Below are 20,949 nucleotides of genomic sequence, written 5' to 3'. Positions count from 1 at the left end.
GGGGGTGGGGGAGTCTGTCTGTATTATTTTTAATATATAAGAAATAAAGCCTTAAAATTATCTACATTTTCTATTTTATAATAATTTTCAGTTGATCAACATTTGAGCTTCAACAGTAGGTTTATTACATGGTTATGAGACAAACATACACTGAATGATTTCAGTCACATTTCAAATGCATAACACAACAACCACATTTTCAACCATTGTAAACATCTGACTATAGAATATCTAATAAATTTTCTTCCAGCTAAAAGCACATGTGGAGAACAAAAATGTCTGAACTATTCTAATGTCTGAAGTGCTACCTGACTGTGACCTGCATACGAGACGAGAGCAAAACCTCCAGCTCTTTGTGAAATGTCAGGGCTTGTGTGTGTGACAGGGCGTGTGTGTGTGAGTGGTAGATGAGTCTGTAACAATAACTGGTCTGACTCAGGTCAGGGTGCGAGAATGTGTCGATGAGTTTAACCTGCTCCACAGTTCCGCAGCTAGCCTCTCGGACAATAGCGTGGAACATTTTCTCCTCCCACGCCGGCCCCGTCCAGAAGCTGATGTCAAAGGAGAAGGACTCTGGGTACAGGGAAAAAGGCTGAAAAGACGTCCCTGGTGGTGGACGGAGAGAAAACTGTTTTAGGAAGCGTGGGTCGTGACTCCAAAGCAGACGCCAGTCAGGCAGTGAGAACAAGAGAACAGCGAGGAGGTCTAAATTTAGAGATGCGCTCACAGTGACGTGGTTGTTGCCGTCAGCTGTGTTCCTTGCAAACACCTTACCGATCAAACCCATCGGCTGAGCCACCAGATGTAGGCTTTTCTCTTCTGTAACTATGGAGACCCCATAGGGAGAGAGGAGCGCTTCCAGCTCATGTCCTATCAATTTAACAGGCTCATTTTCCAAAGGGAAAACACCTGTGAGGAGAATCTCGTGAAAGGCAGGCAGAGCCCAAAGGCTGATGGGCACGCTCCTGAACACCACTCCACTAACACCAAACAACAAGCTAGACAACCCGTTACAGCCGTCACAGGCTTCTTCTGTCTTACTGCCCTCAACCTCAGAACTTTGATCAATTTCCTCTTGAGGCTCTGCATTACCACTAGTATCTGTGTTTATGAGGAGCTCTTCCAGCTGAGGAAGCAGTGATGGACGCAGCAGGTAAAGACCCTCTTCCACTTCCAAATTAAAATCATGGCAGCACACAGGCTGTAAACTCTCAGTTCCTTTACTCCTCACTCTGTCCGCCTTGGTAGGAGGTGAAGTGGCTTTTATGTTTGAGCAAACTGCATCGTCTTCTTGAGTCTGAGAGGTGAGTTCTTTCTGAAGCAAGTGGATCCAGTAGTACTGCAAACTGTCAAGATCGTGGCAGCATGTCTGCAGTTGCTTGGCTGATATGAGGAGGGGGAAAGGTTCTCTTTTCATGGACACTGGCCAATGTTTCCCTAAGCCTTCAAGAAGAAAGTCTTGCACCAACTTGACAGGATGGATGGAATCTGAGGAGAGGAACCCCCTAAGGAGAAAAAAGAGATAGTAAGACCTGCTTACCTATTCAAACATATCATAAAAGTCTATTAGTTCCATTACCTGGATACATAATCACTGAGCTCAGCTGGTATGTTATAGTGGACAATCTCCCCTTCAACAACCTCCTCCATCTGTACTATCTGGACAGGAGTGAATGGGGCGCTGCGCGAAAACACATGCAGCAGAGCTTTCTCCACGTGAAAGCCTTTATCCTGGCTCCTGCACAACAGCAACACGCTTGTCAAACAACGCTGGATCCCAAACACACACCGCAAATACCCAGAGGACACAATCCAACACTTCAACACTCACCTTGACTTCTTACCTGTATCCAGTGGACTTGTAGCTTGGGAGGTTGTCACTTTCAAACTGTCGCACAGCGCTGAGAATGAGGTGAGCTTCGGCTGCCATGGCACTCACCTGCCAGCTGTTGTGCCACTCGCGTTTCGGCTGGTCAGCCGGAGTCCCGCCTTGTCCGTTGCACAGGGAGACGTGAACCTCCCCGTCTCCGGCCAGAACCTCAACACAACTGGTGGAAGTTTAAAAAATAGGAATTTAAATTTGACATCTTTCAGAACTCCTGAGGACTTCATAAAAGTGGAAACATATTAGACCCTCGGGGCCTTGAGTTTAACACATTAGCTATACAGTATCAAAAGGTTTAGGTCTGAATATGCTTGGAAAAACAAAATACAGTTTTAGACTATTTTTTTATCGTCCATTACTGCTTAAATCCATCTATTCATTTATTAACTGATCCATTTGTCTGTCTATGTAGTTATCCATGTGTTTGTTCATCCATACAGTCATCTAATTATCCATCCATCCATTCATAACTCCATCAGTTTGTAATCAATCCATCCATTCACACATCCTCCTGTTCATTTATTTATCCATTTACTCCTCCATCCATACATTTGTCTATCCATCTATTCATTCAGTCATGTCTGTTTGTCCATTCATTCAACTTCATCAACCATCTGTCCATCCCACCATTAAATGAACATCCATCCAGTCTAACATCCATTTGTTTGTCCATTCATTCATCATAAGAAAAATATGTGAATAAATTCACCATGAATTTCTTTTTCAGTTAGTTTAGATTTTTAGTTCAGAGCGAGAACTGTGATGACTTCAGTCAAGAGAAGTTTGGTATGTGGACGTGAAAAATTGCATGTGAAGACAAGATGCCGTGAGATGCTGTTTTACCTGAGGAAGAAGTTTTTGAGAAGCTCTCTGTTCTTTTTCACCCCACTCTTCCTCCCACAGTGGGGGAAGTTGAACACCACTCTGTCAAACACACGGCCCTTCAGAAAGGCGCACTCCCCCAGCTTTGTGCAATCCACCTCAAACAGGACACTTCCTCCTGAATAACAAGGACGAGAAGTAATCACAAAAGTCCAGAATAAAGTCCGCTCCGGCAGCCACAGATACTGGAGCTCTTGGTACCTGAATCCTTGATGGTCTGGATGTTGGCGGCGGCTCCATCGTGCCGCAGTGCCTCCTCTTGATGCTGCAGGCAGGTGGCCGTTATGTTGCTCCCCGATTCAGAGTCCAACTTACACACGGAGGAGGAAAATGAGAAGTTCCCCTCTCCCACCAGCAGAACGGACCGTGAAGGTGACATGTCATACACACTCGAGAAGAGAGGCTTAAATTATGAATTTCCCCAACAAGTTGCTCTGACGTTGTTCTAGCTTTTGATGCTCTGAGACAGAAATAATGAGACGACGACAAGCGACAGAGACCACTTTCCGTCCTGCTTCTTAACGGTCTAATCTAAACTCACCAGCTGCATTTTTAATCAGACCTCCAGCGTTTAAGCATCTAAAACGGACACATTTTGGTGGTTCGCTATTTTCACTTTGTTTTAGAGATAAACAAATGACCTTCCTGTACTCGTCGCTGCTGCAGCGGTACTTACAACTGAAGTCACCTGTGGCAACCAACGCTGGTGTCGCACATAAATTGTCCGACGAGAAACAAATCTCCAGCGACGTTACGCAATTTTCCCTGAACTCTCACGTCCTAAAAACACCAAATCGTGGTCCTATAAATAAAAAAAATAGTCATAGCTGTGATTTCCTCATCGTTGCATAGAAATGCGCTAATCTTTAGGCCTCGTGTGTTCATCATTATGTGTATGGAGGGAAGGATTTGCAGGAGCGACTCACAGCATCTTGAACAGGGAGGAATCTACAGCATCACTTGATCTGCAGCATCAGTTCGCATATTTTAAGTTATTCATTTATTTAGGAAGTAAATACCCTTGACAGTGTTTCTGATGTGCGGTTCCCAGTTTCGCTCGGGATTTTAAGGTACTCCGATTACATTAGGATTTTTTAATGAAGCAGTATTCACCTAAACATGCCAGATTTTACTGATGCTAAGGTCATGCTAGCTAACGGAATTGCTGCCCTTAGTCATGGAACCAGTGCCTATCCATCTCATTCATAATTATATCTATAATTTCCCTATTAATCCGTTTAAATTTTCCACACAATCCTTTCTGCATTGCCTCTCTCTGGGGTCTTTGGTACAAATCTGTTTGTTATTTTGTCTGTGGCTAACTCTACTATTTCTATGCTCTACTTATCTTGTTCTCATGCAGGATCCCAGATTACAGCTGTATAAAAGTGCCTTTAAAGGTAGCAGGTATGCAAATAAATGTGTCATAAACGTGCTCTTTATCTCTATGTCCTTTAGGAAGCATTCTGCCCACATGGGCAGTGTTCTGGCTTTGTCTTCCAATCCGGGCCATCAGAACTGGCCTTTCTCCAAGAATCATCTTCCTTCTCGCTGGGACGCACATCCTGCCCACTGGGACCGTCCACCACGCTGGGAGAGGAGAGATGGGCGCCTACCCAACCCTGGCAGCTTTCATTCTCTCCACAGAAGCTGCAAAGGTAGCTTTAGGGTGATGAACCAAGATCCGTGGAGTGAACACTATGACTTCCAGTCCCCTGCACGTTTCATAACATCAAAATCTTAAAATTCAATTGTATTTTCTTTGGATTTTATGAGATATACCAACACAAAATAGTGGATAGTCATGCTTATGCCTATTTATACATATTTATGTTTTTGGCTTTTTATTCACTAACGTACTCTAATAGTTCTCCAAGACCTTTACAAAACAGCTGGATTTATACCTAATTTTGCACAGGTGAATGCCATTTAAACATTTGGTGACTTATCTTGTTGCACTGTATTTCATTTAGGGATATTAGATTAAAAGGGGGAAGAATTTCTATTTTGAAAAAAAAAAGAGAAAAAACAGAATTTTCCTTCTGTGATTATACCTTGTTTTGTGTTGGCCTATGACAAAAAAAATCTAAGATATATTGAGGTTTGAAGTTGTGACGTGGAAAAACTCAAAGGCTATTAATACTTTGTACAGTGCTGTTTACCATTCTATTCATGTTTTATTTTTGTTCTTCTTCCTTGACTCCACCAGATGTGTTTCCTCATCAGATTGAGGGTGTCAAGATGATTATCAATAAAACTTTGAGTAGCTTTTTTAAGGTGACTCTTCATTATTTACATTTATACTTTGAAACAATATTTTTATGTTTGACTAAAGTAAAGAGTCTATTTCCAGGTCAGTCATACCCTCCACCTCAGTGCTGTAAGTCCCTCCTACTATCGGTTCCACGTGGAGCATCTACAGTCTGATGACTACAGCAAGGACAAGGTTGGACCCAAATAATCGGATAGCTAAATTGTTACTGCTTTTCAGAGTTCCTGTTTAGTTTTGAAGACTTTTGAAAATTATGAATCTTAGTTTAGGATAAGTGTGGACCAAATACATTTATATTTGCACTCTTTTATTTTAAGCTTTATTAATATCTGAACTTTAAAAATAACCAGTACAATTAGTTTGTTTTTAGTACGGGTTAAATAAATGATACACATAGAAGTATTTCATCCAATTTTATTCTAGAAAAGTATAACATTTTGACTTATATCTGCAGGAACCCTCACTGTGTTAACAGAATTTTTTAGAAGCTATAGCAATAATAAAATAAATAGGTACACTTTCCTTCTCTTATCCAATTTTAGGACGCCCCAGCATTGATTGGTGAAATGGACTCTTCAGGTAGTCTGAACGCTCACGCTCTCCTTCATCTCACAGAGCGCGTTCGAGCCAGAACAGTATTCCAGGTGAGTTCCCCGGTGTCTTTTGGGGCCGTTTATATCCGTCCCATTTGCAGCATCCATACAAGTCTGATCCCTCTTTAAAAACTATTGCAGATTTTTAAAAATTTTTTTTTGCCAGAAGCTCACAGCCTGAACTGTATTTCAGACCCAGCAGTCTCAGTTCGTAACGTGGCAGTTTGAAACCGAGTACAGAGGGAGCGACTTCACGGCTGCTGTGACAGTGGCCAACCCAGACATCCTCAGAGAGTCAGGTGAGAAATGGCAACTAAAAATCTAAATATATATGCATTCAAATATTTGTTTGGTGATGTAAAATATAGTTTAAATGTGTCAATTTGCACAGTTTGTAACGTTTTTCATGATGTTTCTCTGGTAAATTTTTATTATATGCATCTTGTGTGCAGTCATTCTGGTCGCACACTTCCTGCAGAGTGTGTCATCTGGCCTGGTGTTGGGAGGAGAACTGGTGTACCACCGAGGACGAGCAGAGGAAGGAGGGATTCTGACTCTGGCTGGACAGTACTCAAGTGAGATGTTGTTTTTTCACTGTTAGATGCACTTTGTTACCCTTTAACATTTTATGAGGTTGAAGACAATAAAGAGGGCTATCTTTGATCAGTTATCTCAGAATAATCTCTCAAGATCCTTTCCAGTGTTCTCTTTCCTTGAACGTGTGCCTCAGATTTTCTGTTGGATTTTTTCCTGTTAACTTAAGAAGGCAGAGTTTGTGTCTGCTAAATCATATTTGTTTTCATAGCTTTCAGTCATGCGCCACAAAAGGCCAATGATGATCCTTTTTCAGATTTTACACAAAATGCCCTCATATTATTAAAGTATATGATGTGCACTACTAACAAGCTTCCAGTGCTGTTTGTACGGAGCTAAATCAGTCTCATAAAGATTCACAAAGTGCACAATAATATTTGCATGCATACAGGAAGATTTGCAAATGTAATTTATAATAATTCACAAATGTGTATGGCACAGTGCATAAATGCGTACCTCAAGATTCACACACGCATAAAGAGTTTGTCAAATTTACATGTTTCAAACTGCACAAGTAGTAATAAATTACGCATACAAATCTGAAAGTACATGTGCACAAATCGCCAGCTGCGGACGGATTGGTCATCATGACGCTTTCGACTTTTGAGACTTTCTTACAGCATCATCTCACTTTGGATTCGCAAGTGAAAATGATGTGTTCAAGGCTGGTGAAAAGCTGGGATGTGACGTATTTTGCCTATATTTTTCAAAAGGTTTCTCTTTATTTTACTTTGTCGCCATACAGGACCAAACTGGGTTGCAACCCTTAATGCTGGCAAAGGCGGCGCCCATGCCAGCTACTATCACAGAGCCAACAAACAGGTATGAACAATAACAGCCTGGCTGTTATTTACTCATCATTTGTGTGCAGCATGCTGAGGGAAAATTTGTTTTGCCAGATCCAAGTTGGGGTGGAGTTTGAGGCCAGCACCAGGACGCAGGAGACAACAGCCTCCTTTGGGTACCAGATGGATCTCCCGGAGGCCAACATGGTTTTTCGAGGTAGTCTAAGGTGATTTCAACTAAGCTTGCTCACTGCCAAAAATATCAGTGTATCAGGCGTTTTTTTATGGCAAATGTTCAGGTATGATCAACAGCCGGTGCATCATTGGAGGTGTGTTGGAGAAGCGTCTTACCCCGCTTCCTGCCACCCTGATTATGGGAGCCTTTGTGAACCACAGAGGTGACAAGCTGCAGGTCGGCCTGGGCGTCAACGTGGGATGACCCGCAAACACGTGCTCAAACTGGAATTATGAAAAGAATGTCAGGACATCAATCCAGAGACCTACGTTTGAGGTTGTTGTTGTTTTTTTTTAAATGCACCGACTTAAAGGGTGCATCACCTGCACTGAAACTCTTCCTGTTGGTTTAACTCCATGTATCTCACCTTGCAACCTACCTCTCAATAACAAGGTGATGTTTTCTGATTACGGGGAAAGCTCTGTGCCAGAGGAATGGATGCTACTTTAGAAGGGTGCATCACCCTCTGAACTTTGAAAGCTGAAAGTGAAATTGTACTGTATACATAGAGTATCAATTTTATAATGTCGGTAGTCATGAAGAAATGTATAAACGTATACATAAAATAACAAAAATGTACTTCCCGTTTTAGTGATTTACCTTGAAATTATGTATTGTTGATTGTTCTGCAAACTGTTTCTAAAAGAGGAATTTAAAAAAAAATGATGGTATTTTACATTTTTCACAAAGCCAGTGGTCAAGAATAAAGCTGCGGACAACAAAATCGAAAGATGGAACATTTTCTGTCTTTCGGGCGTTGTGAGTTTGCAACCACTGTCTGGCATTAAAAAGAACAAAATCACCGGCCTGAAGCTAGTTTCAGCTTTCAAATGGAATAAATACAGTTGCTTAGGTCTGTATGAATTTTTGTCAGCAGTTGATGTTAATATGATCCCCAAAGAAACACAGAGGAGCAAAGCAAATGGATCTGAGGGCGTCTATGCACAAACAGATTTGTGTCTTACATGTTTGCCCCAAAAAGGCTTGTAAAAATACAAATCTGGCATTTTCAGTCCTATTTGACAAATTCTAAACCTGTAATGTATAATCCACTTAACAGGACATTGCACTGGAGAACAAGATGACTGTACTTTTTTCTGACATGATTTAATAAAGACGTTATTTATGTCATAACTTTTAGACTTCTGCCTATTTAAAAAATCCATCTGAGTCATAGTGGAACAGACCAAAGTGTATTCATGCGTTGGTCTGACAGTAAAAGATCAAGTCAACTAAATTGGGAATCTCTGGCAACTCTTGACAATTCAGAAAAATATTCACTAAAGCAGTCAGTCCAAACCTACCGACCATTTAGAATCCAAATTGTGATTCTTGGAGAAAAGATAGAAATGCTCTCATGTTTTTTCTACTAGAGGCTAAAACATGATGGCTTCAGTCATGGTTCCATGACAATCAAAGTTCCCCCTCCCCTTCACATTTATGAACCACACATGCTTATTTTTAGCTCTTTCTCTGAGATAATGCTTTGCATGATTCACAGCAGGAAAAAATAATACCTCACCTCTTCTAATCTCATCCTGTGTTCTGACCATCAGCTCTTCCTGCTTGAAGTGCACAATTTTAAATAGAATAATGAAACATTCTGTTCCCCTATTTGCATAAAAAAAGAGGAAACTGTTTGCGGATTACAGAAGAAAAATCACATAAAATTGTAATGTTTTTATTAAAAGTTTAAAATTATTAATATGCTGTACATATTTACAAACAGAAAAGTATATTCAGATGTTGCATTTGTAAACATTTAACTTGCTGATATTGCCGATATTGATCAGTGTCCATCGTCTGCTGCTGAAAGGACAAATGACACCGAGTCTTATTTGTCCTTGAATAAAGAGGAAAAGAATCCTTTTCCTCCTTCACCCTTCACTCTCAAAGACTTGCTCCTTTGGAATCCAAAAGTGCTCTCCTTCTCCTGCTTCTTCTCCTCCTTCTTCTTCTTCTCCTCTTCCCTTTGCAGTACCTGTTGATTGATGACGAAGCGCATGTCCTCCTGCAGAAGGACAAATGGTAGATTTTAGAAATTGCTAATGTGAGGTGTTGCCAAAGGACATCATTTAAGAGTGCACATTACTGTTGCGTTAAATCATCAAACACTGAAACTGAAAGGAGATAAATCAGAACACTCCGCTGTATTCCCTGAGGAAGTCGTGGTGTTCCTCAGGGCTTGGCTTTGGGTCTTTCTTAAGGTACCACATGGAACTATACATCTGTACACATGGTCAGGAATGGACAACAATTACGGTTGTCTTGAATATTTTATGACTATGCTCTGGGTGGAGTTTATTAGTACGGAAGCACAGAGCTGCCACCTCAGGAAAAGAAAAAATAATCTTATTGCATTATCAGTTGAAAAGCTTATTAATCCAAGAATATCTTTATAACAAATACACAATAATCGATTTTGCAACACAAAAAATAAAATTGCAGTAATGTGATAACATCTTCATGTTATAGCAACAGAACTGTTGTTGTTACAACATAAATTATTTACATCGTAAATGTAGACTGTTCCATGCTCCAATAAGAAAACCTTTTATAACACAATCATTAGTATTCCAATAAGATGTTTTCAAACTTGTAACAGAAATTATCAAGATTCTATTGTAAGACCTTGCACTGAAGGTTTTGTATTTGCGTGCATGTCCGCGCGCGCGCGCGTGTGTGTGTGTGTGTGTGTGTGCGTGCGTGAGTGCGTGCGTGCGTGTAGGTGTGTGTGCCTGCGTGTGTGAAGTTCGGCATAGATATGTAAAGAGTATTAAACAAGTGTGCTTCCTGCTCCTCTTTCCTGAATATTTTAATGTTGTATAGATACGTATTTACTTTAATCTACTAGTTGAACATGTTCAAAATAAAATCTTTACACAAACAACAGACTCACCTGCCAGGCATCCAGTTCTTGAGACAGCACCACCTTGTGTTTGATTGTGTTGAGAAGCTGCTGAGTGAGCGTTTCTTTCTCCTGACGGACTTTGGCCAGTTCACTCTCCAAAGAGCTGGATAGAAAAGAAAATACTATTAGCCTTTATTTATTTATTTTTTGTTATAAATTAAAGATAATGTCTAATAAAACACTGAAGGGTTCTGTGTTGCAGTTTCACCTGTAGCTCTGATTTTCTCCACCTCTGAAGGGTTTAATTTCTTCCCTGAGAGACTCAAGTTCCTTTTGCTGAGACTGGAGCTGCAATGAGAGAAAATAATATAGTTTCAGCGTTTTATTTTAAATACATCTTGGGAGTATTTGTATAAAATACAAACTACAAAACACCAGTTGTCTAATAGAAGAATTGACATCCTGTAATAATTCCAACTTTGTATTTTAAAACATCAAAACTTATAATGCTGTCTCAAAAATTATTCTCCCATTGAACACAGTATTTAGCTCTTTTTACTGTCTTGAGGGGGATTTTTTAAATGTATTTTTTTCCTGTTTTTTCTAATTGGCCCCAAATGATTCAATTTCCTCTACTCTGGTGACCTGCTGCTTTAATGAATGTTGAATTCATGTGTAGCTCTTAACAGACCTCGTCCTTTAATGCTTGTATTTCTTCATCTTTGGCCTGCAGCGCTGAGGAGTGAGCCAAGAGAGCCTCTGTAGCCTATAAATAACAGGAAACATAAATCGCACAAAATATTTACTCAGACTTTGTCGCAATATGTTGGCATCTCTGCAAGGTTTCCAATAAAAATTAATAGCGGACACCCGTTAGTACCACACACTTTTAAGGTAAGGGATGTGAGAAGAGGTTCAGAATTAGCAGACGGTTCCCAGGTTGGACGGTAAAGTTACTGTATGTGTGTATCTGTGAGTACCTGTGTCTGCTGAATTTCACTGAGCAGAGACAAAGGTTGTGTGTGCGTACTGTCCAGGAAGCTCTCCTCTCCCAGGTTCAGATCTTTTTGTTGCAAAGAGCGATTCAAGGTGCGTAACTCAAACACAACCCCCTGCTCCTGCTCTATCTATGTTCACACACAAAATACACACACACATACACACACACACACCATAAGAAGCAAATAGGTGGACTGTGTAGGATTTTAAAGCAGATGTGTTAGTTATTTCTGTTAGTGATGAGTGGTATCATTATTATTAGGACAGTTGTGACTAACGCCTGATCTTCACCTCAGCTTCCTTCTCAGTCAGTTTGACATGAAGCTCGGACAGTCTGTCCCGCAGTCCTTCTCTCTCCACACGGAGCCTCTGGCTGTTCTCCTCTGAAGCTTTTAGCTGCGTCTCCATGTGCAACAGCCGCTCCTGCAATACTCTGTTCTGCATGGATGGAGAGGAGAATAGTCATTTTTCCATGGATTGAGTGAGAAGGTTTCCTTTAAACTTCTGAGTATATTTAGATTTGCTTTTTTCATGCATCAAATGCGGTGAACAGAAATAATATTTGAGTTTTCATTCTTAAATGTTAATTAAATCATGTTTTCGTTCTATTTAAATGAAAATCTGCATACTAACGTAAATACCCCTCTGAATGGCTTATAAAAACAGATAAGTCTGGACTTTATCTGGTTAAGATGTTGTGGCATCACTTGAAACAGCTTGTTCATATTCTGCAGTGTAGCTGAAGTCAACAGTTCAGTCTAGAAGGTTGGCATTTCTTATGGCAGAGTAATTGACAGTAATTCAAAATGCTTCATGGCAGTCGATGCTTATGTCATTAGGTTTAGGGGCAATTCTTTCTTTCTTTCTTAGTATTTACTCAAATTTTGTCTAGTCTTATAATTAAATTAGTTTGATGAGATGAGATCAAAAGAAGTAAAATCATGAGAAATCTATGAGGGAGTAAATACTTTTCCACAGCAAAGTACTTTAACAGTGTTAAGAAAGCTCTAAATAATACCTCAGCTTGCATATTTTCTAATTGTGCGGAGCTGATATTTCGACTAAAGGATGACTCCTCCATCTCTTCTCTGAGGGTGCGGAGCTCGGTCCTCAGGGAGTGCTCCAGTGTTACAGCCTAGAAAATGTGGGAGATGCAAGGCTGTGAAACCTGTTTGTCTGCATAGCAGCCAAAAAAGTTCATCAGATGTGACTCAATACACAGGTGAAAATGATCCAACCTCAGATAGTTGCTCCACTAGTCTCTGGTTGTGATTGGCCAACTGAGTCATCTGCTCGCTGTCGTCTTTCCTCCGGTCCCGCCCCTCGCTGTGGTATTTCTGCAGCTCTGCCCTCAGTGAAGCTAAGTCTGCGTTGAGCTCTGACTCCTTCTGCCCAGCCTCCAGTTCATTCATCTCCAGCTTCCTCTGCAGGACGTGCTTCTCCTGCTGTAAAGCCTGAGACAATAAACTGCACATTAATCAACTTCATTGACAAGGAGTGAATGAATATCAGCAGCAGAGCCTACAAAAGGGAGACATCAGGATTCCCCTCAAAAGTGCCTGAATTTTAATAGACTGTGCATCTAAAATTTTCTACATGTTTATTGAGAAAAAAATACCATTCAATTTGATTTCGCTGTTCCTGCTTTCAGAAATTAAGGTATTTTACAAATGTAATATTTCAATCTGAGGTTTTAAGCACCTCAGAACAATGAATATTGTATTTGAACTCGATTTGTCCATCTTGTTAAAGAATGACCAATTATCCATGATTGCTTTTCTTTTTTTCTTTTTCTTTTTTATTAATCTTATTTTAAGTTTTCAAAGCTTAGAACATACAGATAAAAAGACAAATAGGGCCCAGATGCACAGGTCAAAGCATAAAACACTGCGGTTGACATATGGTGTAGACACACAACACATATAGATCCGTGATTGCTTTTGAGCTCAAAAAAATTAAACTTGCTGGCCTCTCTCATGTTACTTAACATTTGAAATAGTGCTGGTAGAGGTGATGTTCTTAACAGGAAGAGTTGCCCCAAATACACAGTTAAGTTTGAGTTAAGTTTACTGCTAACAAACTGCTTGTTTTTTTTTTGTTTTTTTTTTGCATCCATGATTAAGTTGTTTTTTATGCATAATTTAACTTGTATTGTAATTCTTTTAATCTGACTGTTCTTACATTTTACTAGGCTTAGTAAAAAAATTAAATAAAATAAAACATCAAGCAGAGGAAAATCCAAAGCAAATAAAAAAATGACTAAACCAGATGTTGAGTAGAATGAGCGGTGTGATTAAAATATCCTGGAAGTGCCATGAATGCATGTCAGGTGTTTGCATGGTCTATGAGTTCATGGGCGTTTGGAGCCTGTCAGCGACCTGAACTGATGAGGTGACATGCAGCACTAGAAGCTAAAAACACTGCATTTTTCTGAGAAACCTGTAGCTAGGACTATATTTAGGAATACGTGGGCTGCCTGGACTAGCTAGTTTTGCAACAAGTTCTTCTTCGAATATGTAAATTACAAAACAATAATGTTTAGACACATATTTGTTTCAGAGTAGGGGGTGGGGGGTTTAGGCTGGAGCACACCAATTTAGTTTTCTTTATTCAAAAAAATTCTCATTATTTTTAAATAATTGTCTACGTTGATGTATTTAACAAATAAAGCGTGACCCATAACGTTATATAAAGGAAGAAATCGAGAGCAAATTGCAGCTAAGCTTTGATAGAAGAAAAATTATGCCTTTGCTTCTGCTTATTCAGGGTCTCTGTGTGAATGGTGTTTGGCTTTTGGACAATATTTGGATTTCAGGTAGCCTCATTAGAAACATATTTACTGAGAAAAGCATCAACATGTTGAAATCCTGTTCTACGTCATTTACCCAGACACAGCGCCCAAACCAGTGTTGAAATGATCCTTCAGTGTTTTCATAGAAGATAAGCTCAGTGGAAAAATCTTGAGAGGACACTGTCTGTGACACAATATAACACCTACTGTTGCAGAAAGCTTTCATTCCAGACTTATTTGTCAGCAATTGGTGGCTCAACATTGGGTGACCGCATTTCTATTTTTCTAGATGGAAAAACCCTAAGTAATGAATCTTATGATCAACGGAACAGCAACTTTTAACACATTTGAAGCTGACTCACATTTTGATTCATGTGGTCTTTTCCTGTTTATGCTAAACACAAGAGTCCAGTTATTTTCCCTTCAGCCCAGTTATCTCCTTACCTCCACCTCTTTCTCTCTCTGCTGCAGAGTTTCTGCCAGCTCCTCGTTCTTCTCCAGCAAGGCCCGTCCCAGTTCTGCAGCCAGTATCAGGTCAGTATCTATCGCCCCCCCGCCATCCATGCCGTCGGTGGGGGACGAGGCCGACTGCAAAGCAAAGAGAGACACCGAAGAGGAAGAGGAGAGAGGAAAGAAGGAGTCCTCCAGGCTGGGCGAGGGAAGGCTGTTTTTCCTGGGAGTGAACATGACTGAAACGTGTTGGCTTAAGGAATTAGTTTGAAACCATCACCCTCTTGGCTTTCGGATGACTTCCCCAGAGTCAGAGAGGTGAGGGACGAACTCCCATTCCTTCTCCTTTCATTTAGTTTCTCACTGCGTTCTTCAGAGGCAACCGTTCAGAAACTCTCCTGTTCAGAGACAAATCTGTAACAGCAAGAAATCAATACAGACAATCTTAGAAAGGCTTAGCATGACAAGTTGTTTTCTGGTGATATTATCTAACAACCTTCACAAGGAGGTCTTTTGTCTGACTGGTGATTTGGTTACTCTGACCGAAAATCTAGCTCCTTTATTACCATTGTTCTTGCTCCCCTCCCTAAATTCCACAGCAAATGTAAGCATTGTGTTTCAGTCTCAGGCTGTAAAGAAATTTAAGCAAAAAGTCTCTAAAACCTTGTGAACAGAACGACTGAATATTCCATGTTTTTTTCCACACACTTTAGTGACGTTGCTCTAACACAAATTTCATTCAAAACCATTTCCTTCTGAGGTCACTCTTTGACGTAACATTCTGTTTCCACCTCTTAAAGTCAATAATTCATCCACATTAAAGCACCTCAGAACTTATTTGTATGTCAAATTATTCAAACTTTGAAGTCAGACAGAAACCAAGTTATTCTGGCTCAAAGAAGAAGGATCAAGTCTGTCTTACCTGACGGGTTACCAGCCTCCAGAAACAGTCTTCCTGTTTGGTGTTGAGTGTGCGCACATTTTGTCTGTGTGCCCGGCAGTATTTGCGCAAGAGAGGCTCAGCTGGTTTCCCTGGTAGTGGAAACACACGGCATGTAAATACAATCCGAGGGCCACACCTCCTCCCGAGTCACGAAGGTGTAAAGGAAACAGAGTCAGGAACAGATGAAGCAGGTGCTGTTTGGACATCTAGTGGCTGAGCAGGGATATTAAAAGGCTGATAAGCTTCGAGGAAGTTGCTGCTTGAAAGTTCAGCAGTCTTCTTTTGCAGGGGTGTCAAACTCAATTTCACCGAGGGCCACTTCAGCATATTGGCCCCCTCAACGGCCACATTGACGGTACAAATCAGGAGAACATCCCTGCTAAAACACACCCCAGACAAAAGGTTGACTTCCCTCATTCAGTTCTGTAGAGGCTTATAATGATTCAATGGTCCAGGTGTGTTAGAGAAGGAATGCATCTAAAGCTGCAGATGGTAGCTCTGGAAAACTAGACTTGGGCAGCCCTAGCATAAATGTATAAAAATACAATGTTAAAAATAAATTAAACACCTCATATTGTTAAATAACTGATTTTATGTATTGAAGTTTTAAATATTGCATTTGAGTTTCCATGGCCTATAAAATACTGGGGGTCCACAAGTGGCCCCCGGGCCTTGAGTTTGACACATTTGCATTACGCCATTGAACTGCCAATTGGTAATTGAAGTAAAGTAGCTTCGATTTCAAAGAAGCCAACATTGAAGTCGATTGGCAAATGAACCATCACGGAAGAGGAGGCTCTTGTTGTCTCACTGCACCCCAAGAGATGCATAACCTATAAAAACCATCTCTGCCTGGTTTCAAACCAGAGACCTTTTGTGTGTAAAGCAAACGTGATAACCACTACACTACAGGAACTGAACTTCTCTGCTTTGTTTCAGTTTGAGGTTGATGATGTGAGATGCAACGCATGAAAATTTCAACTGAGGTTTGCACTCAGATGCCTGGATTCAGAGTACAGACCATGACACCACAGAACCCTTGTTGACCTTTAGTAAACACCTGTGATGAATAGAAGATACTAAATCTGTTTCTGTCTGGTTTTGAACCAGAGACCTTTTGTGTGTGAAGCAAACGTGATAACCACTACACTACAGAAACTCATGCTCTTTGCAGTGTTTCTGGTAGATGATCCAAATTTTGTTAGAGACTAATGTCAATGATGGGCATGGAACAATGTCAAATATTTATACCACAGATCCTCTCAGAGAGCACAGTAACTTGGTGAACAAACTGTCAAACTTATACTTGTGTCCAATTTCACAGTACAGTCAATAAACTAAGCCTGGGATCAAAAAATTGTATTGAAGATGTCATTAGCAGAGACAAATGGTTCTGCAGAGACTTGACTAAATGGCTATAAAATAAAACCAATACTTACAAATAAAAAATGGTTCAAAAATAAAATTAACACATTAAAATTAAAAATATCTGTGAAATACAATCAACACTTCAAAAATAAATAATGGTTCAAAAATACAATCAACACTTAAAAATACAAAATCTCTGGAAAATAAAATATCATGTGTTGTTTTGAAAAACAGAATATAAGCACTTTTATCAAATCTTCATTGTGGTAAGATCATGCAAGTTCTTCTTAAATCCATGGAAACTCAACAGTTTGTAAGGTAGGTGAGTTAGCTCAGCAGGTTAGAGCACGGTGCTGGTAATCCTGAGGTCATCGGTTCAAACCCCATATGGGGCAATTCATGTGTAAGGTCTTTCAGACAATCAAACACTTCAAAATGAATAAGGGTTCAAAAATACAATCAACACTTTACAATAAATAAGGTATCAAAAATAAAATCAACACTTCAAAATAAAAAATGGTTCAAAAATAAAATCAACACTTCAAAATAAAAAATGGTTAAATAATATCAACATTAAAAATGGTTCAAAAATAAAATCAACACTTCAAAATGGTTCTACAGAGTCATGGATTGAAAAATAAAATCAATTTTTATTTTTTAAGCGCATTACAAACCTTTGGTTGAAATGACGCGTTAAATTCAAGTCTCCATTACAGACCAGAGAAAACTAAAGAGAATGCAACGTTGTGTTAATCCATTTAAGGAGCCAGCAGTTTATCTTGAGGAAATAAATGACGATGCAAACGTTAATTAGACATACGCAGTCCGCTGCTCAACCACTGCGGACTGCGAAGACTTAAACCGCTGGGAGTAACTCATCCAGCGGGGGAAAAAAAATAAAATAAAATCCTGGTAAAAGCTCACACCGGACCGCTCAGGGTAAAACACTCACAGAGGTCAGATGATCTGTTTGGATCAGACAGATCCAACTGACTGATGAATTAGCGCAGATTTTTCTGCAGATGGGAACCAGGAGGAAGTGCGTTCAGACCCCAGCGGGTGAAGTGATGCTAATTTAAGTGAAGTCGCTTAGTTTAATTTATTAAAAGTTATTGGGTCCTCAGTCAGTGGTTTTTGTCACTACAAGAAAAATGTAGATGCATTTATCTGCTTAATCTGTGATGGGATCTGGATTCACGGTGAATATTATCTAAACCGCATAAAATGCGACTAAATAGCCGATGTTAATATGATTGTAATTTCACGGATAAAAATAGTACATGACCGATTTTTTTTTATGTTGTAGGTCAAGATAACGGATAACAAAAAAAAAAGTCTAGCGCGACCTGCGGCCCTGACACCAACTCACACACATCTTCATTCACAGTCTTACTTGCAAATCGATTTTTCTTTTCTTGGACGTTTTGAAGTTAGCTTGTCCATGTCTCAGTTTTATTCGCTGGGAAAATCAATAAGCAGCTTGAGGTGACTCTGCTGCTCTCTAGTGGCGAGAAGCCGTAATGTTTGGCTGGTAACAATCGGAATGCATTGTGGGAGATGTAGTTTGTAGTCAATTCGTGCTCAAAACCTATTTTAAGTCAATCATCGGCCTATAAAATGCTGGGCGGGCCACATAAAATGACATGGCGGGCCATATGTGGCCCGCGGGCCTTGAGTTTGACACATGTGTCTTTTGGGATGGAAAGAGATGAGGACACAAATAGGGGTCTGTTAACTTCAGCTCACACCCCCTCCTTCTCCTCCTGTCCTGTTTACCTGCTTGGAGTGTTTCAAAGGAGTGCTCTGTTCATTTACTAGGAAGGGGGCAGGGAGAGTGTCGAAGAGAGAGGGCACCTACACCCCACCTCCACTCGGGTTTCAGCAAACGGGAATAAAGGAATAAAAAGCTGAGCAGGACCCTCCTCAATCATAAAACTTTTTTTTTGTCTTAGTCTGTGTTTTCTGCATTCTGATATGGCTTTCAGACTGTTTTTATCTCTCTCTGTGATGCTTTTCCTGACAGCCTGCAAAGCTGGAAAGCAGATGCCCAAACTATCAAATAAGAAACTCTGTGCTGACTCTGAATGCAGTCGTAAGTAGCAACAGCTTCTAGTTCTTCCTTGCTTACTGGTTATATTATCTAACAACTGGAAATGCTGAGTTTCCAGTGATTCAGTAGGATCACATTTTTGCAGTAGCCCTTAATCATCAAAGTTAACAGAAATAAACACTTGAAATATAACCCAGTGTGTCAGAAATATAAATAATATAGAGATTTTACTTTTTAAATGTAATTACTGTGCTGACTAAACTTTTGATGATCTTCTGAGCTGCACAACAATTAAAAAACTGAAAATCTTACACAGTCATTCATGCCCTTACAAATGCTAAACTATGTTCTCACACAGATCCGATCCTCATAGCCCGGGCGCTTCAGGACTACTACCCTGGAGACTGCAGGTTCATCCCCATCCAACAGGGGCAAATTGTCTATGTTTATGCAATGCTGAAAGACAGAGGGAATCTCTTCTGGGCTGGCAGTGTGAGTAAAGAAGAATAATGTTAGAAAAATTTATTATGACCATAATATACAGTGCTTTGCAAAATTAATCACATTAAAACCACAAACACTGCAGAAGTTTATTGTGTGACTGATCAATATAAAATACCACATAACCTAATTTTTGCTTCAACCCTTTAAAAAATGTCACATGCAAGGTAATCAAATCTGTGTGAAGTTAGCTTGAAATAGAAAAAGGCTTCTTTATTTAGAATCTGGTAGATAAATAAAAAATACCACTGATTTTTTTTTTTTTGCTACTTTCGAATGATCCAGTCACAGCGTACAGCTGTAACAGGTTCACCTTAATCAGCCTCAGCGCAGCTAAGAACAGCAAAGCAAATACTGGCTGAAAATATCTTTCTACTCAAGCCTTGTCTTAAGTAAATACATGCAAGTTCCAGGAGGAATAAATCAACGTAGCAACTTCCATGGTAAACAAGAAAAACTTTCTGGTAATGGTATAGTGGATTATGTTGTACTCATTTTATAAGGCACATCTGCTACAAACCATGTAACTCCAAACTGTAAGTAAAAACTATAAAACAAAGTAACAATCATCAACAATAGATTTTAAGTGTGTGAACTGTCCTGTTGTTTAACTGCATTAAAATGTCTCTAAAGATGGTGTTGTTCATCCATCTTGAAATTTATTAAGTTATAATAAAAAAGATTGAGAAGCTCTAATCTAGATACTTTACTACTGCAGGTACAAAACACATATTATGGAGAACAGGAGGCTCGGATTGGTCACTTCCCCAGCAGCGTTGTGGAGGAAACACATGCTCTCATGCCAGCAACCACAGAAGTCAAAACTACCGTAAGTGAACCAACAGTTCTGTGCATATTTACAAATAAGTTGAACTATTATCAAGCTGTTTCTATTTTATTCTTGTATTTTCACTGCTTTCATTTATTTTTTTACCCAGAACTGGGATTTCTACTGCAACTGATGCTGAACGGACACACAGAGAAAACAACAATATGGAACAGCTTTCCTTAACACACAGTTATGGTCTAATCCATGTTAGCTTGTCTCTGAATACGTTTTTAAAAATCATGAAATGATTTATGGGTGTCAGAAATTGTATTTGTCAACTATATGCTTTGATTGCTGATCTTTGATTTCGAGGTAGAGTTATTTTCCTGTTCCTGTTATATATCAAACTTGGGCTCTTTTTTCTGTGTTCTTGTTATTTGGTATTTAAGTGAGATTTACTTTACACAACATGACTTAACAGAATTTGATCGGATTTTCTGTCAAAATTAAATAAATCTTATCTGTATTTAAACATGTAATCATCTTCATCTTGAATTATTTAGAAGATAGTTCTCCTACTTATGCTATCTGTGACACTTTGGCTTTTCATACTTTCAGTTTTACAGATAATAAACATTTCAACAAAAACTTTAAAAAATTGCCTTTTTTTAGGTTGAGCTTGGCAAGAGATTTCACCTGAATATTCTGCCTATTATTTATTGTAGCATGATATGATGGTGAAACATATGTCTTTTAAATAAATGTGTTTTTTTGTTTTAACTGTGTTATGCTTAGACATACAGTATATGCAGGACAGTGGGATTTAAATAATTTTTCCAAGACAAGGTCAACTTTTACTATCTGGCTGCCATTCAGGTTTTTTTTTTCTTTTTTGATTGTGTAATAATTTGTAAAACAACAAATAAAATGTTTTCCACATCTTTGAGGTTGATTTATTGATTTTTTTTAAATAGCTTTTTA

The 20,949-nt window shown here is 39.4% G+C and overlaps 4 protein-coding genes across 5 annotated transcripts; 2 read left to right on the top strand and 2 right to left on the bottom strand.

The window, feature by feature from the left end:
- Positions 1 to 101: 101 nt before the first annotated feature.
- Positions 102 to 3,458, bottom strand: fdxacb1 (ferredoxin-fold anticodon binding domain containing 1). Its single transcript, XM_014993012.2, has 5 exons — positions 2,969 to 3,458; positions 2,729 to 2,885; positions 1,845 to 2,048; positions 1,580 to 1,738; positions 102 to 1,505 (listed from the first exon to the last, which is right to left on the bottom strand). Exons 1-5 carry the CDS (start codon positions 3,144 to 3,146, stop codon positions 305 to 307), a joined length of 1,899 nt encoding a protein of 632 aa, XP_014848498.2. The 5' UTR covers positions 3,147 to 3,458; the 3' UTR covers positions 102 to 304.
- Positions 3,459 to 3,668: 210 nt separating this feature from the next.
- Positions 3,669 to 8,380, top strand: LOC106921376 (mitochondrial import receptor subunit TOM40B). The gene is made up of 10 exons (XM_014993046.2): positions 3,669 to 3,837; positions 4,226 to 4,425; positions 4,977 to 5,044; positions 5,121 to 5,213; positions 5,582 to 5,683; positions 5,826 to 5,931; positions 6,085 to 6,207; positions 6,972 to 7,048; positions 7,126 to 7,228; positions 7,311 to 8,380. The coding sequence occupies exons 2-10, from the start codon at positions 4,242 to 4,244 to the stop codon at positions 7,448 to 7,450; spliced, it is 996 nt and encodes a 331-aa protein (XP_014848532.1). The 5' UTR covers positions 3,669 to 3,837; positions 4,226 to 4,241; the 3' UTR covers positions 7,451 to 8,380.
- Positions 8,381 to 8,911: 531 nt separating this feature from the next.
- On the bottom strand, positions 8,912 to 15,365 carry bicdl2 (BICD family like cargo adaptor 2). Of its 2 annotated transcripts, XM_014993024.2 has the most exons (10): positions 15,260 to 15,365; positions 14,332 to 14,751; positions 12,335 to 12,550; positions 12,115 to 12,231; positions 11,388 to 11,534; positions 11,078 to 11,224; positions 10,789 to 10,863; positions 10,366 to 10,445; positions 10,146 to 10,260; positions 8,912 to 9,257 (listed from the first exon to the last, which is right to left on the bottom strand). In XM_014993024.2, the coding sequence occupies exons 2-10, from the start codon at positions 14,572 to 14,574 to the stop codon at positions 9,081 to 9,083; spliced, it is 1,317 nt and encodes a 438-aa protein (XP_014848510.2). In that variant the 5' UTR covers positions 14,575 to 14,751; positions 15,260 to 15,365; the 3' UTR covers positions 8,912 to 9,080. The 2 variants fall into 2 exon arrangements, with proteins under 2 accessions (XP_014848510.2, XP_014848519.2); XM_014993033.2 differs by lacking the exon at positions 11,078 to 11,224.
- Positions 15,366 to 16,253: 888 nt separating this feature from the next.
- mia (MIA SH3 domain containing) lies at positions 16,254 to 20,907 on the top strand. The gene is made up of 4 exons (XM_014993070.2): positions 16,254 to 18,740; positions 19,057 to 19,190; positions 19,918 to 20,028; positions 20,138 to 20,907. The coding sequence occupies exons 1-4, from the start codon at positions 18,623 to 18,625 to the stop codon at positions 20,159 to 20,161; spliced, it is 387 nt and encodes a 128-aa protein (XP_014848556.1). The 5' UTR covers positions 16,254 to 18,622; the 3' UTR covers positions 20,162 to 20,907.
- Positions 20,908 to 20,949: the final 42 nt, after the last annotated feature.

Source organism: Poecilia mexicana, unplaced genomic scaffold (genome assembly GCF_051168715.1).
Source record: "Poecilia mexicana isolate PSO_F unplaced genomic scaffold, ASM5116871v1 scaffold_14, whole genome shotgun sequence".
In the NCBI taxonomy this organism is placed as follows: domain Eukaryota; kingdom Metazoa; phylum Chordata; class Actinopteri; order Cyprinodontiformes; family Poeciliidae; genus Poecilia; species Poecilia mexicana.
This window is presented reverse-complemented; position numbering and strand designations above follow the sequence as displayed.

Coding starts and splice junctions, on each gene's coding strand:
- fdxacb1 (XM_014993012.2), bottom strand. CDS start 3,146: ATGTCACCTTCACGGTCCGTTCTGCTGGTGGGAGAGGGGAACTTCTCA. Junction 2,886..2,968: donor CCAGACCATCAAGGATTCAG/GTACCAAGAGCT, acceptor CTTGTTATTCAG/GAGGAAGTGTCCTGTTTGAG. Junction 1,506..1,579: donor CTCAGTGATTATGTATCCAG/GTAATGGAACTA, acceptor TTTTCTCCTTAG/GGGGTTCCTCTCCTCAGATT.
- LOC106921376 (XM_014993046.2), top strand. CDS start 4,242: ATGGGCAGTGTTCTGGCTTTGTCTTCCAATCCGGGCCATCAGAACTGG. Junction 5,214..5,581: donor ATGACTACAGCAAGGACAAG/GTTGGACCCAAA, acceptor ATCCAATTTTAG/GACGCCCCAGCATTGATTGG. Junction 6,208..6,971: donor TCTGGCTGGACAGTACTCAA/GTGAGATGTTGT, acceptor GTCGCCATACAG/GACCAAACTGGGTTGCAACC.
- mia (XM_014993070.2), top strand. CDS start 18,623: ATGGCTTTCAGACTGTTTTTATCTCTCTCTGTGATGCTTTTCCTGACA. Junction 19,191..19,917: donor ATCTCTTCTGGGCTGGCAGT/GTGAGTAAAGAA, acceptor TTACTACTGCAG/GTACAAAACACATATTATGG. Junction 20,029..20,137: donor CCACAGAAGTCAAAACTACC/GTAAGTGAACCA, acceptor TTTTTTACCCAG/AACTGGGATTTCTACTGCAA.
- bicdl2 (XM_014993024.2), bottom strand. CDS start 14,574: ATGTTCACTCCCAGGAAAAACAGCCTTCCCTCGCCCAGCCTGGAGGAC. Junction 12,551..14,331: donor AGAGAGAGAAAGAGGTGGAG/GTAAGGAGATAA, acceptor TTATTGTCTCAG/GCTTTACAGCAGGAGAAGCA. Junction 9,258..10,145: donor AAGAACTGGATGCCTGGCAG/GTGAGTCTGTTG, acceptor GTCCTTCTGCAG/GAGGACATGCGCTTCGTCAT.